Consider the following 15,281-nt stretch of genomic DNA (forward strand, 5'->3'; position numbering starts at 1 on the left):
GGAGTTGGCTATTTTACCTAGGTTGAATGGTGTAGGTAGGTTGAGAGCTTACTAATCAACTTTGTTTTAGGACTCAATGGAAGTGGAATTGTCTGGTGGGAGGGATGATTTAGGTGGTCGTGATTCTCTAGTGTGAGGAAGGGGTTGCGGGGAGAAACCAATCGTTCTCCAAACCCTCATATTATTTCAAAGGGAGTTTATTAGTATCACATTCAAGGAGACCGTGTCATTTTCTTCACTAGTGTTGTGGTGTTTTAGTGATGGTCGGGGTCATTATGTTTGGACAACATGGGTAGGTTTATTGTTAGGTCTATTGTAACAACCCTTGGTTGATTTTTCATCTAAATAAAATAAGACCAAAGTTATGAGACACGAATTCCAAGTTGAATAGTGGGTAGGCATTTTAGTGGGCATCACTTGTGGTTTATTTATGGCTACGGACATTGGCAAAGACAGAGGCAATAATTGGCATTTAGTTATGAAAATAAAGGAAAATAGGAGAAAAGGAAGATGAAGATACACAAATTTGCATGCAAGGGAAATTAAAGGAAAAATGAAACATCAATAATTAAAAGGCATCAAAGAAATAGTTCACAACTTTTGGTCATTCACTGCTTTTGTGAGTGCAGTTTTGGCTCACTCCTTGATTCTCTCATCCTCTTATACTCTTGCACACTTAGAGTATTCTTGGAGCACTCTAGTATTCTCTTTGGACTTGGAAGAAGACAAGAAAGGAAGCAAAGGGAAAGCAAAAGGAAAAAAAGGGAGCATAAGAAGATAGTTGGATCAACATCTATAACTCGATTTCTCTACGAGGAACAAATTGCATGTGCGATTTCCTTGTTGGTTTTTGGATGCATGGTATATGCATGTGATTCTCTGGTTATGTGTTGTCATTGACATGGAGATTTCCCTAGGTTGATAGTGGTTGCCTTTTAATTATTGATGTTTTACCTGCTGATTACCTATTAATGCCCGTGACCCAACTGTTCCCAACGAATTCCCAACTAAAAAACTACTTTGGGAGAAGTATAAAAAGGCTTCAATGGGAAAGCCTAAAGAAGGAGAGAAGAGAGAGAAAAATCATTCTACTAAGATTATCCCTGACCAGGTCTGAAGATCCTTGTGCTTCCAACACTTCCCCCATTACAAGAAACCCTTGTTTCCATGAGTTATGATGTCTTTCCATTAGTTGAGATATCCTTGAGTGAGTTATGGAAGGAGCTTGTTGAAGGCTTGAGATTGGACAAATCCGGAGGACGGTTTTGCTTGGAGCCTGCGAAAGGAACGCTCAGGTGAAATCATTCATTTCTATACTTCAGTTATCTATAATAAAAGAAACACTTGTCTTGTTCCTAATATAAATCTTCTTCATGTTTATGATATCAATGTCATGATTCACATATGAATGGTTGTTTCATTTGTATAACTAACTACCTTTCAATATGCTATGAAGTTGATTTCTTTATGATGCTTGGTCCATATACTATTGTGCTTTCTTGAATTGATTGTTTTGCAGGTTGAAGGATTGAAATGAACTCCAAGAGAGTTTGGACCTTGGTTGGATCTACCCAAACGAAGGACCCCCAGGTGTACCTCATTTCGTGTAGTTTGTTTATATTAGCATGATCGCTGTGTAGAATGCTTGATTTTCTTTATAAATGACCCTCGATCTACTAGGGTATTGACCCAAGACCCTAGGGGGATTTTTCGCTCAACAAAATTGGCGACTCCGTTGGGGACAATAGTATTGTTGTTCCTAGTTTGGGTTTATTCAAGCCAATCAGGGCTCAACTGTTTATTTGCTTTCTGTGACTGTGTAGTCTGTAGGAACTTGAACTGTAAGTTTGATCAGTTTCTTCAGATTTTTTTTTTGTTTTTTCTTGTGATCTATTATATACATTGTTTTTCCAGTTTACAGAAGCGTATATATGCAAGTTTCCTCAAGTGAACCCGCGTATACACAGGTTTCCTTGGGTCGAATAGTGTATAGACGCAGTTGTGCATCAACACAGTCGTGTATACCCTAAAATTTTCAAGATTATTCAAACATTTTTGTTTTTGAAGATCTGTCTGCTGGTTTGAGTCTTTCCTGAATAGTTACTTTTTTGTGTCAGTGTTTATTTTTACAGCAAGTTCATGAATTCAAACTCTCTCCTGTTGAGGAAAGTATTGGTCTCGTTTTGTTTTGTTGCAAGCATCGTCATTTTTGTTTAGGCACACACGATTTCTTTCTGGGAATCTTAGTTGTTTTGGTCTTCCAGGGCAAAAAGATCGGTCTCAATCTTTGTGGCAAATTTTGTTTTGGTGATCTTTTTGTTTGCATGTCAAAACTGCATCTTTGTGGCCATTTACTATTCTTGCTTTTTGAAAGTTTTTGTGTGACAATTTTGAGAGTTGTCTTTCTTGATCTTTTGATTGTTGTCACCAAGCTTTTTTTGGGCTGCTTTTTTATTGTTTTTTTCTCGTTAAGACTATGCTATTTTATTATGTACATAAACAGGAAAACATTTACAGTCATGCGGTCATGTTGCCAGAAGCCAAGAATGGCATTCTGGACTGACAGTAATCAGAAAAACCTCCCACACCTGTGCCATAGCTTCAGGACATATCACCCACGCAGGGGCCCTAACACGTAGACAATTCACCCGCGCAGGGGCATCACCACTAAGATAAATCGCCCACGCAGGGGTATCACCATTGAGAAAAACCACCCACGCAGGGGCGCCACCATTGAGACAGAACACCCACACAGGGGCGGTAAACCGATTAGGAGCAGCAAAAGCGATAATTGACATCCCACGCAGGGGCACAAAAAGGAGAAAGAAAACTATCATATGGAGCCCTTGCATGGGCATTAACAAACATTGAACATGAAAATTCTCGAACCACACAGGAACAACGACAGTGAACAGAGGGCCATGATAACAAACGAAGCATAACAAAAGAGAACCTGAGCAGCGCCTGAAGGGGAAGACCGGAGCGAACGGAGTCCTATTCGTCCGGTTCCTCCTCGATGATCCAGCACATTCCTTCCGGGAGAAGGTCCCATGCGGCTTTATCCTTCTCAGGCGGAGGTGCTGCCTGAGTCGATGGCGGAGGTGCTGCCTGGGTCGAAGGTGGAATGTCAGCATGCTCTGGGCGGTCCTCTGGCAAACCCTCAGCGACCCCAGAACTTCCAGCTTGGTGCGGCTTTGAGCTGGGCTGTTCCTCGCCCTCTTCCTTCGGTTCTTCCAGAAAAAGGACTGAGACATGGGCGTTGATGCGAGAATTGCCCTGAGAATTGCTGAAGGAGAAGACTGCGGTTCCAAACGCAGGTAGCGGAGCTGAATCCGGATTTGGATCGCTGGTGTCCAGGAAGTGGCTCGACTGGATTGGATTAGCCTCGGCCACTTGGTGGCATAGACATCTACAGCAGCGGGAGGGGGGAGCTGCCACTGAGGGGCGAGAGGACCCGCCTCTGCTAGAGCCTCGCCGGCTGAGGAGGCGCTGACGGGGCTTGACCATGATGCCACTGTTAGCAGGAAAACGAAACAGAGCAGGATAAGAGTAAACAGAGAAATTGAGACCTGAAACTCCCTTCTCAGACCTGAAACCTCTATCAATTGCCAAAGGGGCGACGTGAGCTCCAGCTCTGTGAGCCGTCGACCATAAGCCCACTCCCGAAATCTGAACTCGACCGAACACCTGACCTTCCCAAGCCTCACCATTCTTATGCGCCTCTGCTCTTCCTCGATCTCCACAAGCCATAACTGCTCACTGAATGCTCGATTGAACCCCGGACGCAGCAATGAATTGCCGTCCCTAATCGCCTCTGCACCCACGCTTGAGTACCCTGGCGGCGGTTCGCAGTTAATGCGCGTCTTATGCATGGAGCTGCCCATGGTGACCATGTGGCACCGCCTTCTCCGCTGTCGTGTCACCCGCATCCGGGGAGGTAGCATCGCTTTGGACCAGCCTATCAAAGTCCTGAGCCTAGGCATTATCTGGTATAATGGCCGGAGTTCCTGTGAGGAGATTGTGATCCTTATCTGCTCCTGTGTTAGCTAAGAGGTCAGCGACCTTGTTTCCTTCTCTTTTTGTATGGATGAAGGTGATGGCCCTGTTGCTGCGGAGAGCTTGTTCAATGGCTTCTAGTCTGGCTGCGAGTCTCCAGCTGTTTGTGATCTTTTTCGCTTGTGAGCCATTCTGCAGTCTCTTGGCCATGTTTATTAGAATTTGGGAGTCTCCTTCCACAATCAAGGGTTGAAGATTGAGGTTCCAAGCGAGAAGGAGTCCTTGCCATAGTCCTTCAATCTCCGCCGAGTTGTTGGTGTCCCAACCCAAGGATCCGAAGTATATCTGCAGGGGAGTGCCTTCGTGATTCCTAAGAATTCCTCCAAAGCCTGCCTTTCCAGGATTACCTTTGGAAGCCCCGTCGAAGTTGAGCTTATAAGACTGTTTAGGAGGGGCAATCCAAGAGTCTCTGATTGTACTGCTACTTGTGGAGGAGTTGTTCTTGTGTTGGGTCTGAGGTAGGCGCAATTGCCAGTTGCTTAGAATACCTTTTTCGACATCTAGAGATGGTAGATCTTCCGGGGTCCAAGAGTGGAGCAGCAGCGTCTCATTGAGGTTCCCACATAGTCTGGTCCATATGTCTTCAATTCTTGAGCTTTGATTTTTGAATGTACGTTTATTCCTTTCCTTCCATCTCCCCCATAAGATGAATCCAGGGAGCAGGTTCCACAAGCAGTTGAGAAGCTCGCTCTTGTAAGGATTATGCGGCCAATGTCTTAGGGAGTCGGTTATATCGTTCTTTGTTATGCATCTTTTTTGACATCTGAAGCTAGCCTTTTCCCAGAGTAGATTGGCTAGGGTGCAGGAGTCCAAGAGGTGTTGGAGCGTTTCCTCATTTTGATTGCAGTTTGGGCACATCGATGGACCATGAAAATTTCTTCTTCTTAGTTTGTCCCAAGTGAGGATTCTTTTGTGACTGACCAGCCATAGGAAGTAAGAGACTTTGGGCCAGGAACCAAGACCCCATATTTTGCTCCAGATAGGATCAGAGGGGTTATTGCTGTTGCAAACTAACTTGTAGGCTTCTGAAGTGGAGAAGTCACCTTTTGGTCTGTATCCCCATCTTAGGATGTCATTGCCTTCGTCGTGTCTGATTCTTCTTTTTCCAAGCTCCTTCTCCAATTCCCCTGTATCCTGAAGGTTTGTGAAGTTGATTAGCTGATTACCCTGTTTCCATTTCCTGAATCCGTGCTCCGATTCTTGCATCCAGAAGTGATGGATATTTTCTTGCTGCTGCTCCAGCCTTGCCAGCTCCAGAGGAGAATGAAGAATGTGGGTAAGCTTTGGCTGCTGGTTCCATTCATCTGTCCAAAATCTAGCCATTTTGCCATTTCTGACCTCCCAAAAACTGTGTTGTTGTATTAACTGAAAGTGCTGTTTGGCTGCGTTCCAAATTAGCGATCCTTTTTCTGTGGGGGTAAACCGGACTAGCTCCTCCTGAGGTCGATTATTAGCATATTTAGCTGTCCAAATTTTTGCCCAGGGTTTTTCCGGATTGGTGATCCAGTGCCACCATATTTTGGCACTCATGATGGAGTTACTATGCTCCAGGTCTCTTAGACCAATACCCCCTTTATCTTTTGGTTGACAAACTGTGGCCCATTTGACTAACGCCCATTTGCGATTAGTTGCCGAACCTCCCCATAGAAAGCTACGTTGAATATTTCTGATGCTTTTTAAGACCCATTTGGGTGCAGCAAGGATTGAAAAAAGGTACAGGGGTATTGCCTGAAGAACTGACTTGATGAGCACAACCCAGCTGGCCAGGTTGAGAGATCTGTGCGTCCAAAGATTGAGACGCGGCTCTAGCTTCTCAATAAGAGTACGCCAAGAGGAGTGTTTTATAGCTGAGGCAGTGAGGGGGGCTCCTAGGTATTTAGAGGGGAGGGAGGCCATGGGAAAGCCAAGGATACAGGTAACTGCCGATTTAACAGGAGGAGGCATGTGAAAGAAGAATATCTGCGATTTGGTACAGTTAACATCAGTGCCAGACGCTTCAGCAAAGTCATTGAGCAGGGATTTGAGGCAAGCGGCTTCCTGGACCGAGGGGTATCCGAACAGCATGGTGTCATCAACAAATTGCTGATGAGAAGAGGCAGGGGTATTGTGAACTGAAAGACCTTTGAGGAGGCCAGAATGGAGAGCTTCCTTAATGTGACGGCCAAGCCCTTCTGCCATCAGAACAAAGAGGAAGGGGGGTAGGGGATCCCCTTGCCTAATTCCTCTTGATGGCTTGAAGGGTCGGGAAGGGATTCCATTCACAAGGATGGAAAATTGAGTGGAATTAATTAAGTTCATAATCCAGCGAATCCACATAGTGCTAAAACCAAAAGCCTTTAACATTTGCTGAATGAAAGTCCAGCTGAGTTTATCAAAAGCCTTAGAAAGATCTAGCTTAAGAAGCATACCTGCCTGTTTTGATTGTTTGAGGGAGTGTATAATCTCGTGCGTGAGGAGTATACCGTCCATGATCTGTCTTCCTTCTACGTAGCCCGACTGTTCCGGAGATATGAGCAGCGGGAGCAGTGGCTTCAGCCGGTTGGCCACCACTTTAGATATGACTTTGTAGATGACATTACAAAGTGCAATCGGCCTGAATTTGTCGGGAGTAATTGAGTCCTCCTCTTTGGGGATGAGGGCAATGAAGGTGGTATTGAGAGAAGGCAGCAGCCAGTGGAGCGCTCTCGATTCTTCAACGATTTGCCAGACTTCCTGTTTTATCAACTCCCAGAAGGTGTGAAAGAACGTAGTGGTAAATCCATCCGGTCCGGGGGCTTTTCCTTCCTTAAGCTGGGACATTGCCTCATCCACCTCTTGAGGCTGAATCGGTCGGAGGAGAAGCTCATTGTGTTCCTCCGTAATGATCCTTGGCACATTGTTGGTGATTCTTTCAATTGCCTGACGTCTGTCTCCTTCCGGCTCTTGAAGGATCTGGTTGAAGTGATTGCAAAATTCTTCCTCAATTTCCTCATGCGTTTCTACCTTCACCCCTCCTTGCTTTTGGATAAACGGGATATTGTTGTGCATTCTTCTCTGAATGGTTGTTCTGTGGAAGAATTTGGTGTTGCGTTCTCCCTCCTTCAACCATCTTATTCTGGATTTTTGCTTCCAGTAAACTTCCTCCTGCTTCTGCCTTTCCTCGATTTGTCTGTGGATACGTCGTTCCTGTTCCAAGGTCCCTTCAGTGTGTCCCTCTGTGGATACTCTTTGTTGGAGATCCGTCAGTTCCCGATTGAGATCTTGCTGCGCTTTGAAAATATCTCCAAAGATTTCTCTGTTCCAGCGTTTTAGGTGGTTTTTTAGGAACCGGAGCTTCTATTGGAATTTGTACATCTTTGACCCATAGGGGGGAATAAAAGATGTCCATGTGGTTTTGACAAAGTCTTTGAACTCCGGATGCATGAGCCAGAAGCCTTCAAAGTGGAAGGGTCTTCAAGTCTGGTCGCCAGGTCGTTGCCATTGGAGGACTATCGGCCAATGGTCCGAGCCGGTATGTGGAAGAATTGCAGCTGTGATATCACCTCCAAGGTGGATCGCATTATCTGAGATGAGGAAGCGATCTAGTTTGGATGCGATTTGGTGTTTTCCCGTTCTTCGATTGCTCCATGTGAAGGTACCATTGCAAAAAGGCAGGTCTATGAGGGAGGTGTTTTGAATGAAGTTCTTGAAATGGATGTCTTCTTGTTCCATTCTATATCTCCCCCCAATCTTCTCCTCTAGCTTGGTGATCATATTAAAATCCCCTCCTATGATCCAGAGTGGGTGCCTCCTGTTATTGTTCAATGCCTCTATGGTGTCTAGAAGCGCAATCTTGCTCCCTGTATCCTGCGGGAAATAAACATTTGAGAGATTTCCATGGACGTTCGTACCCCAAATGTGGAAAGTTGTCTGTATGAGGTGGTGAGAAGCGTGGAAATCTGAGAGATTTAACGCTTGAGTATTCCATGCAATGGCTAGCCCCCTGACGCTCCAGATGCATCGACTGCTACTGAACGACATCCTGGCCAAGCTTTTGTGAGAATGCTGCCTAGTGTAGAACCATTACATTTGGTTTCCTGGAGTAAGCATATTTGTGGCTTTTCCATTTTAATCATGTTTTTTAACATTCTAAGTTTCCCTGGGCTATTGAACCCTCTTAAGTTCCATGATACCAGCTTCATGGTTCAACTATTTGCAGAGGGTTTATAGTACTTTGTCAATTTCGCATACCTGCCTGAGTCTACCAGGAGTTTCCCAATCTCGATCATTCTCTGTAGATCTGTTCTTCGTCCTCTCTTTTTGGTTTCTTTTGGGGGCTGGCTTCCATCCCACTGGCTTCCTGGTTGAATCCCTAGTTGCTGCTACTGGTAAGCTCTCGAGATAACCACCTCCAGCTTGCTGAGTTGGGTTTCAGTTATGCTATCATATGCTTTCGTTTTGCATACTAGTTCCAGTTCCAGAATGTCTAGGCCATGCAGGTCTATGCTTTCTGGTTCTTCTTCCATCGGTTGCATCTGGTTGCCTTCTGCCCCTTTTATCTCTGAGCTAGAGGGAGGGTCTAGCTTTCCATCAATTTCCATATCCTTATCTTTCTCTGTTGGTTCTTTCCTGTCTCCTGAGGGGAAATCATGGAGGATTATAGGGGATTGGCGTTTGGGGGAAAAAACTGGGGGAGGGGGGGGGGGGCAGAGGATGAGGGATGGGAAGGGTTAGACTCATAGATAGGGGGAAGATCATCAGAGGATTGAGCTAGGATTTCGAAACTGTTCTTGGAAGCTTGGCCAAAAGTGTTGTTTTGCTGGGGCTTGAGCCCATTGGAAGGTTTCTTGTGCGCTCGTTTATGGCTTAGGGATTTGGTGAAGCCATCCTGGGAAGCAGAAGCCAAGGGATCAGATGAAGTGGCTTTGGCGTTCAGGGGACAATCACGGAAGAGATGCCCAAGAGCATGGCATCTTCGGCACCGGAAGGGTACATGCTCATAGTCCAAGGGTTTATTCCATTCTTCGTCACCGTGGGAGAGACTTACCGATTCTGGTAATGCTTCATTCAGTCGCATGAAGACGCAGATGCGAGCGTAGGAAATGAATCTGCGCAGCTTGGTCTCTTCTGCAGTCCTGATGTACTCCCCTAGCCCATTTCCTATGTTCTTGAGTACGTCCTCGTCCCAATATTCATCTGGAAGACCATACATTCTGATCCAGACTGGCGCCCATGTGAGATCTTCCTTATCCGGATTGAATCTCGGTATCCAATCTCTCATATACAAGCCCGCAGCATTGAAGAAGTGAGGCCCTGTTCCCAGTACCCTGAGTTTGTCCTAAATACAGTAAAAAAATAACTGTGAAGAAGCCCTTCGGCCCTAGCTGCAGGGTAACGTCTCCTTTTGGCTTCCATTTCGCTGCGATCCACCCGTATAAGGCTCTTTCCGTGGGCCAAAACCCTATAAACTTCCCTATAATGGCATTATCCCTCATGAACTCAATGCGAGCATCTATCTTGTCTCCAAGTAGCTATATTCGTGGCCTTTCTGTGGCTATTGGCTTGCATGTTGTCGAGGATACTTTTGGTGCTTCCTCCGGATTTTTCCCACTGTCTTGAGTGACGCTGGCTAGGTCCTTTCGTGCTCCTGTTTTCTTGTTTCCTTGCTGCTGCCTGTTACCATTGTTCAGGATCTCCCTATCAACCGATCCGAATAGGAACGCCTGCTCCGGGTCATGCTGCATTGGGGAGGGCTCTGACGCCCCCCCCCCCCCCCCCCCCGAGTATTCTCCATCGAGCCGCTCTAATGCTCTGCCGTTCTGCTACGCCCCAGTGGATGTGGTCTGGTTTGTGAGCAGGGCCAGAGCTGTACTGTCTGCGCCGTTGATGCTTTCGCAGAAACCCTAATCGCTACGGCTGCTCAGAGCTCCCCCTCCTATCAGCTGCTTTTTTATTGTTAAGAGCATCTTGAAACACATTTTTTGTTGAGTTTTCACCCGTTTTGTGTTGTAAACTTGCAAAGTGTTTTGTTGCATATTATTCGATCATAAAGTTGCAGTCTTAGTTGGAGCTATAATAGCAAGACAATTGTTTTATTTTTTTTTATGTTTATATAGCAACACATAAGTCTTGTTTCTATATGTTGTTTGATATCTATTATAATGATGTTCTTGTCAAATTCCCATTTTACAATTCTATTTTTGAGTGATAATATCATTTTGATGATGATTTATCTTATATTTTCTATTGGATCTGGTTTTTCTTATGTTTAACTCATATGTTAGTTATATACTAGATGACAATGAAGGTGCTAGTGTGATATATAAGCTTTTGGCTATCATAGAAAATGAGAAAATAATCACCACTTTCAACTTTCAATAGGATTTCTTCTTTGATGAATGGGTTACTTTGTAAACTTTTCTTTGAATGTAATTGAGACCCCCCTGGCTACATTCCATAGTGGATGTCCCTTGTAGTTAGAGCTTTGTTGTTTGGGAGTGATCCAATTCCATAATAACCAACATTTGTTTCGTTTGAAGAAAAAATCATGCAAAGAAATACATTGTCCCAACCATTTCCATTGTTTGTAGAATTTTATATACAACTTCCCTTTTTATAGAGAATCTCATTGCTACAACGTGAGCATTAAATTCAAATGTGTAGATTAACTCAACTAATTTTTTATTCTATTCTTCATTACCCCTTCCAATCTAATGTGAGGATTAAAACTGTAATTATCTTGCACTTGTTGTTGATTTGAATATGGATTATGCAAACTGACATTTATTTATTCTTTAAATAAATGATAGACAACTTAACAACATCTTGGTGGCTATATCACCTTTCATGCATCCACGGGTAGCTTCAAACTTAGAGGAGAATTTGATTGATTTCAAACTTGGAGGATATGTAAAAAGAGCTTGGTTGAGGGTTAAGGAAGAGGATGAATCATCATAGGGTGGAAATTTATCAACAAGTATCGTTTCCTGTCATAATGATGAAAGGTTTCTTTTCTATTTACAGGGTTCTAAGACTGTACCTGGTGGAGCTATTAATTAAGAAATTCACCAATACAGTAAAATCTTCAAGGATCATGTGGGCCAATCCATGACCCTATCATCCTCCTAGAGAGAAAATCTTGTAGGTTGAGATGTTATATCTGTCCCACATGGTTTATCAAGAGTCTCAGGCTCTAGTTGTGCTCTCTCTCTTCTGTCAATTCAATTCCGGCAGCTCAAGGTCGTCAAGACCAACTTCATTCGATATGAACACATGGTCAGGCCTCACAATGGATCAACTTATGCTAGAGGATCAACCTCTTATGGCTCAAGCACAATTGACGCAAGCAGTAAAACACAACTTTGGTCTTTTTCTAGCAGAAAAGTTACTAACAATGTATCCATGGTCCTCTACTAATCTTGCAACATGTGGGTTCCCTGTAACTATGGTGAATTCTATGGATAAACAACACCAAGGTGAACCACTTGTTTTCAATGCAGGAGAAATGGGAAATTTTGGAGGAAATATATTTGGCATGCTACAAGGGAGCAATGTCAGAGGTCCTCAGGCTACAAGCTCACAATATATTCATGGCACCATAGATCTTTTGTGCAGGTTCTCGGAAACACAAACTAATGATTCTCATGATCAACTTGACATGGTGCACCAGGGAAGTAAACAATTTACTTATGTGCAGTTGTTGAGGTCTTTTGAATCATCTATTTATGACACTCATAAATTGTTGTAGCTATGATCTATTTGTTCTTACAACACATTTTCCTTGCCCTCAGACTTGAAGATAGCTATTAAAAATTCATTATGACAATTAGTTGTGCTCTCTAGAGGCAAACAATTTCTTTCAATTACTAGTCCTTATTTTCTTGTCATCATGTTGGACCTATTTGTTATCTTTATCTAGAGTACAATATAATATTCAAATGGATATTGCTAATTTAGGTCAATATCGGTATATCTTATATGGATTTTGCATTAGTTTAATGATCACATTAGATAGGATGAACTCAAGAAATGGGTTTGTAACTTGTCCCTATATTCCTGTTCTTGAAATTTTGAGCATTTGCTGTGTTTGTTGATTTGATGTTTATTTAAGTCAATATGGGTATTATTTTGTGCATGTTGCATAAATATAATGCAGACATTAGATACGTTGAACTAGGAAATGGGTTTAGAACTTGTCCATCTATTCTTGTTCTTGATTTTTTTTTTTTGTAAGCTAAGATGGAACCGTTTCTATTATAACAGGTTAAAACCAGTGCATACATACGATGGCCTCAACCCACCCCGAAGGGAAACCAGGTTTGTTGGCCATCTGAGGTTCTTAATGGCCATCCAAAAACAAAATTTAACGAGTCTATTTGTCCATGCTATATATACTAACCATTCAAAAAAACTAACACTGTTCACTAGCTGCATTATAAAAGATAACAGAGGGTGGCATGCTTTTCAGCTTCCTAACTAAGGAGAAAATAAACATATCTTGAATAATCATTCTTCCATTGCGCTCGGCTGATGCTCCTCCTCTTTTACCTCCTGAGTGAGCTTCTTTAGCTGCTGTTGTATCTTGTCGAGCTTGCCATCTTGCATCATAATGGTTATCTGAAGGTTGTTTATCTCTTTCTTTAGATTGGAATGCCTTGGGCTAATTCAGCCATCTCCATGGAGACCTGCTCCATAGCCTTAGCCAACAATCGCTTCATGACCCAATACACATGTAAGGCCTGTTTATACAGGGACATATGACCTCTGGTATTTCTAGGGTCTGGTAACAGGTATTCCCAATCCTCCATCTCAGATTCTGACTGTTCCTGGGTCGCCTCCTCTTCCAGATGCTGGATTATTCTCCTAATGTCTGCATGCGTGTCTTTGCAATAAGCCCTCTCTGCATACTGCACCTGGCGATTCATCGTTTTCCTTCCACGTTTGGTTCCTGCTGTTTTGGTGCGTCCCTGTTCCTGATGACCGGCTTGCCACCATCCTCTTCTCCCTCTGCGGCCCCTTCCTCGTCCTGCTCTGCCTGCATTGTATTCCCTTACCCCACTTCCCTGTCCTAATTCTTTGGTTGGTGCTCCCATGTCGGCTTCCTCTTCTCGGCCCCTGACTTTCCTTTCTCCTATATCCTCCGCTGCTTGTCTTGTTTTCTCCAGAATTCTCCCTTTACCTCTATCGCTTTTTCTTACCTGCTATTGACTATCCCGTTCCAGGTCATATATCTCCTCTATGTTTTCTCGGGTCTATTCCTCTCCTTCCCATTGATCTGGCTTAGTGCCTTCTGCTCGCGCAGGTCTTCCTCCCCTGTTCCCCGGCATTACAATCCTCTTCATTCTGTCCTCAATTTTCTTGCTCTGAGTTTTCCCCAACCCTGGAGGTTGACCTTGAGTGGTTTCTCCTACTCCGTCTATCACCTTTTCTTTCCTGCCTCCGTTCACCTCGAGGACGCTCCTTTCATGCTTGCCCTTATGCCTCCACCCGTATCCACTCCCGCTCACCTGCCGCCCTCTTCTGATCTGCTGAATCGCCTGCACTCGCCATAATAGCCCATTCCTTCTCATCTTTCCCTTGTACGTCCTGGTCCTTGTCCCATCACCATTCCGCCGTCATCTCCACCACCTCTGTGCTTGAGATTATTCGTCCTGCTGCAATTTAACATGATGACCAGCCTACCTAACTTAACATCCACCTACCGCGATCTCTTGCTGTAAGGTGGCTCATAATTGCCACCCCTCATCCTATTACTGCCTTCCCATCTCATCATATTAACCACCCCGATCGGGGGTTCTTTCCCCTTCTCCTTATTGCATTGCGAGTTCATTATCCTGAGTGATTATTAGGTTGAGCGTTTCCCATCCCGGTTTGTTCGTGACTGTTGGCCATATGCTATCCACTTTACCTTCTTTGCATCCCCAATTTGCCAGAAAGTCTGCAGCTTTGTTTCCTTCTCTCTTTACATGGCTGATGATTTTGTAATCGATATGCTTCAGGATGATAGCCATGTCTTGAATTAACCCTGCCGTCCTCCAGCTCTTGGCCACCTGTTCCCAGTCTTTCCCATTGTCAAGTTTCCTAAGCATTCCGGTTACAATCTGCGAGTCTCCTTCAATCTCCAGGTTCCTATATCCATTTCTTATTGCTATTTTAATACCTTGGTATACGGCCATCATTTCTGCTTCATTGTTGGTCATTATGCCTCCTTTGTCTGCGTACACCCATCTGGTGCGGCCCATACTATCTCTAAAGATGCCCCCAAAGCCCGCAAGGCCTGGGTTTCCTTTTGAAGCCCCGTCGAAGTTCAATTTAATGAAGTTTTCCCCTGGATATTTGAACTGTACCTGGCTTTGTATCTGCGTTCTTTGGTGTCTTTCCTTCCGGGGATAGATCATGTTGTATTCTATATTAAGTCTGGCTAAGATTCTTTTCTCCTCCAGATTTGTGTTCCATTCCTCCTCCTCCCAGTTCTCAGCCAGAATGGTTTCTCTTATTGCTCTTTGAATTTTTTCCCAAGTCTTCCCAGGTGGATTATTTTTATCTCGAAATATCCTTTGATTTCGTTCTTTCCACAGAAACCATATGACAAATCCTACAGCTAAGCTCCATATTCTCTTTACTATGGAACATGAAAATTGGCCTTTTCCCCATTGGCATATGGTCTTCTTTATGTCATTCAGATCTCTGTTAGATTTTCCAAAGAGGTTCCTTACCTCATCCCATTGGAACTGGGCATAAGGACAGGAATTCAGGAGGTGCTCTTGGGTCTCGTTCTCTTGTTTACAAAGGCTGCATCTGGGGGGACCTTGAAAACCTCTTTTTTGCAGCTTGTCCCACGTCAGGATTCTCTCTTTCCCTACTAACCAAGCAAAAATTGTTACTTTCGGCCACCATTTATTCCTCCATATTTGTTTCCAATCTATGTCTTCCTCTTCTCCTTCTTGCCGAGTAGCTAGATAATATGCTTCCCTGACAGTAAAGGTCCCTTTTGTAGATTTTCCCCATCTGAGTATATCTGGTCCCGTGTTGTTCTTGATTCTTCTTACATCCATCTCTTTTGTTAGGGTCTCTTTCTGAACTTCATCAATATTTTCGTCCCATTCTTCAGGTTTTCTCCAGATCCGCCAAGTTTCATCTGCCTCATCTTCTTTCCAGTAATCTTTAACCAGCTTTAATCCCATCCTTGTTGCCTTCTGGTAAGTGTTCTGTATGTTTTGAATATCGGCCATTCTGTCCCTTTGCTGCCATGCCTCCTCCCAGAATTG

General features: G+C 44.0%; 2 protein-coding genes across 2 annotated transcripts in view; both read left to right on the plus strand.

The window, feature by feature from the left end:
- The window catches only part of LOC149227008 (putative UPF0481 protein At3g02645), a 110,888-nt gene that overhangs the window by 25,733 nt on the left and 69,874 nt on the right, over positions 1-15,281 (plus strand). The window lies entirely within an intron of this gene.
- Positions 10,822-11,761, plus strand: LOC149227010 (uncharacterized). Its single transcript, XM_089375403.1, has one exon. The coding sequence runs from the start codon at positions 11,165-11,167 to the stop codon at positions 11,759-11,761; it is 597 nt and encodes a 198-aa protein (XP_089231529.1). The 5' UTR covers positions 10,822-11,164.

This window comes from Pinus tabuliformis, chromosome J (assembly GCF_031772625.1).
Source record: "Pinus tabuliformis cultivar Carrire ecotype Pingquan chromosome J, CPIR1, whole genome shotgun sequence".
In the NCBI taxonomy this organism is placed as follows: domain Eukaryota; kingdom Viridiplantae; phylum Streptophyta; class Pinopsida; order Pinales; family Pinaceae; genus Pinus; species Pinus tabuliformis.

What these genes read in the sequence shown, in the direction of transcription:
- LOC149227010 (XM_089375403.1), top strand. Translation starts at nt 11,165, where the DNA reads ATGTTATATCTGTCCCACATGGTTTATCAAGAGTCTCAGGCTCTAGTT.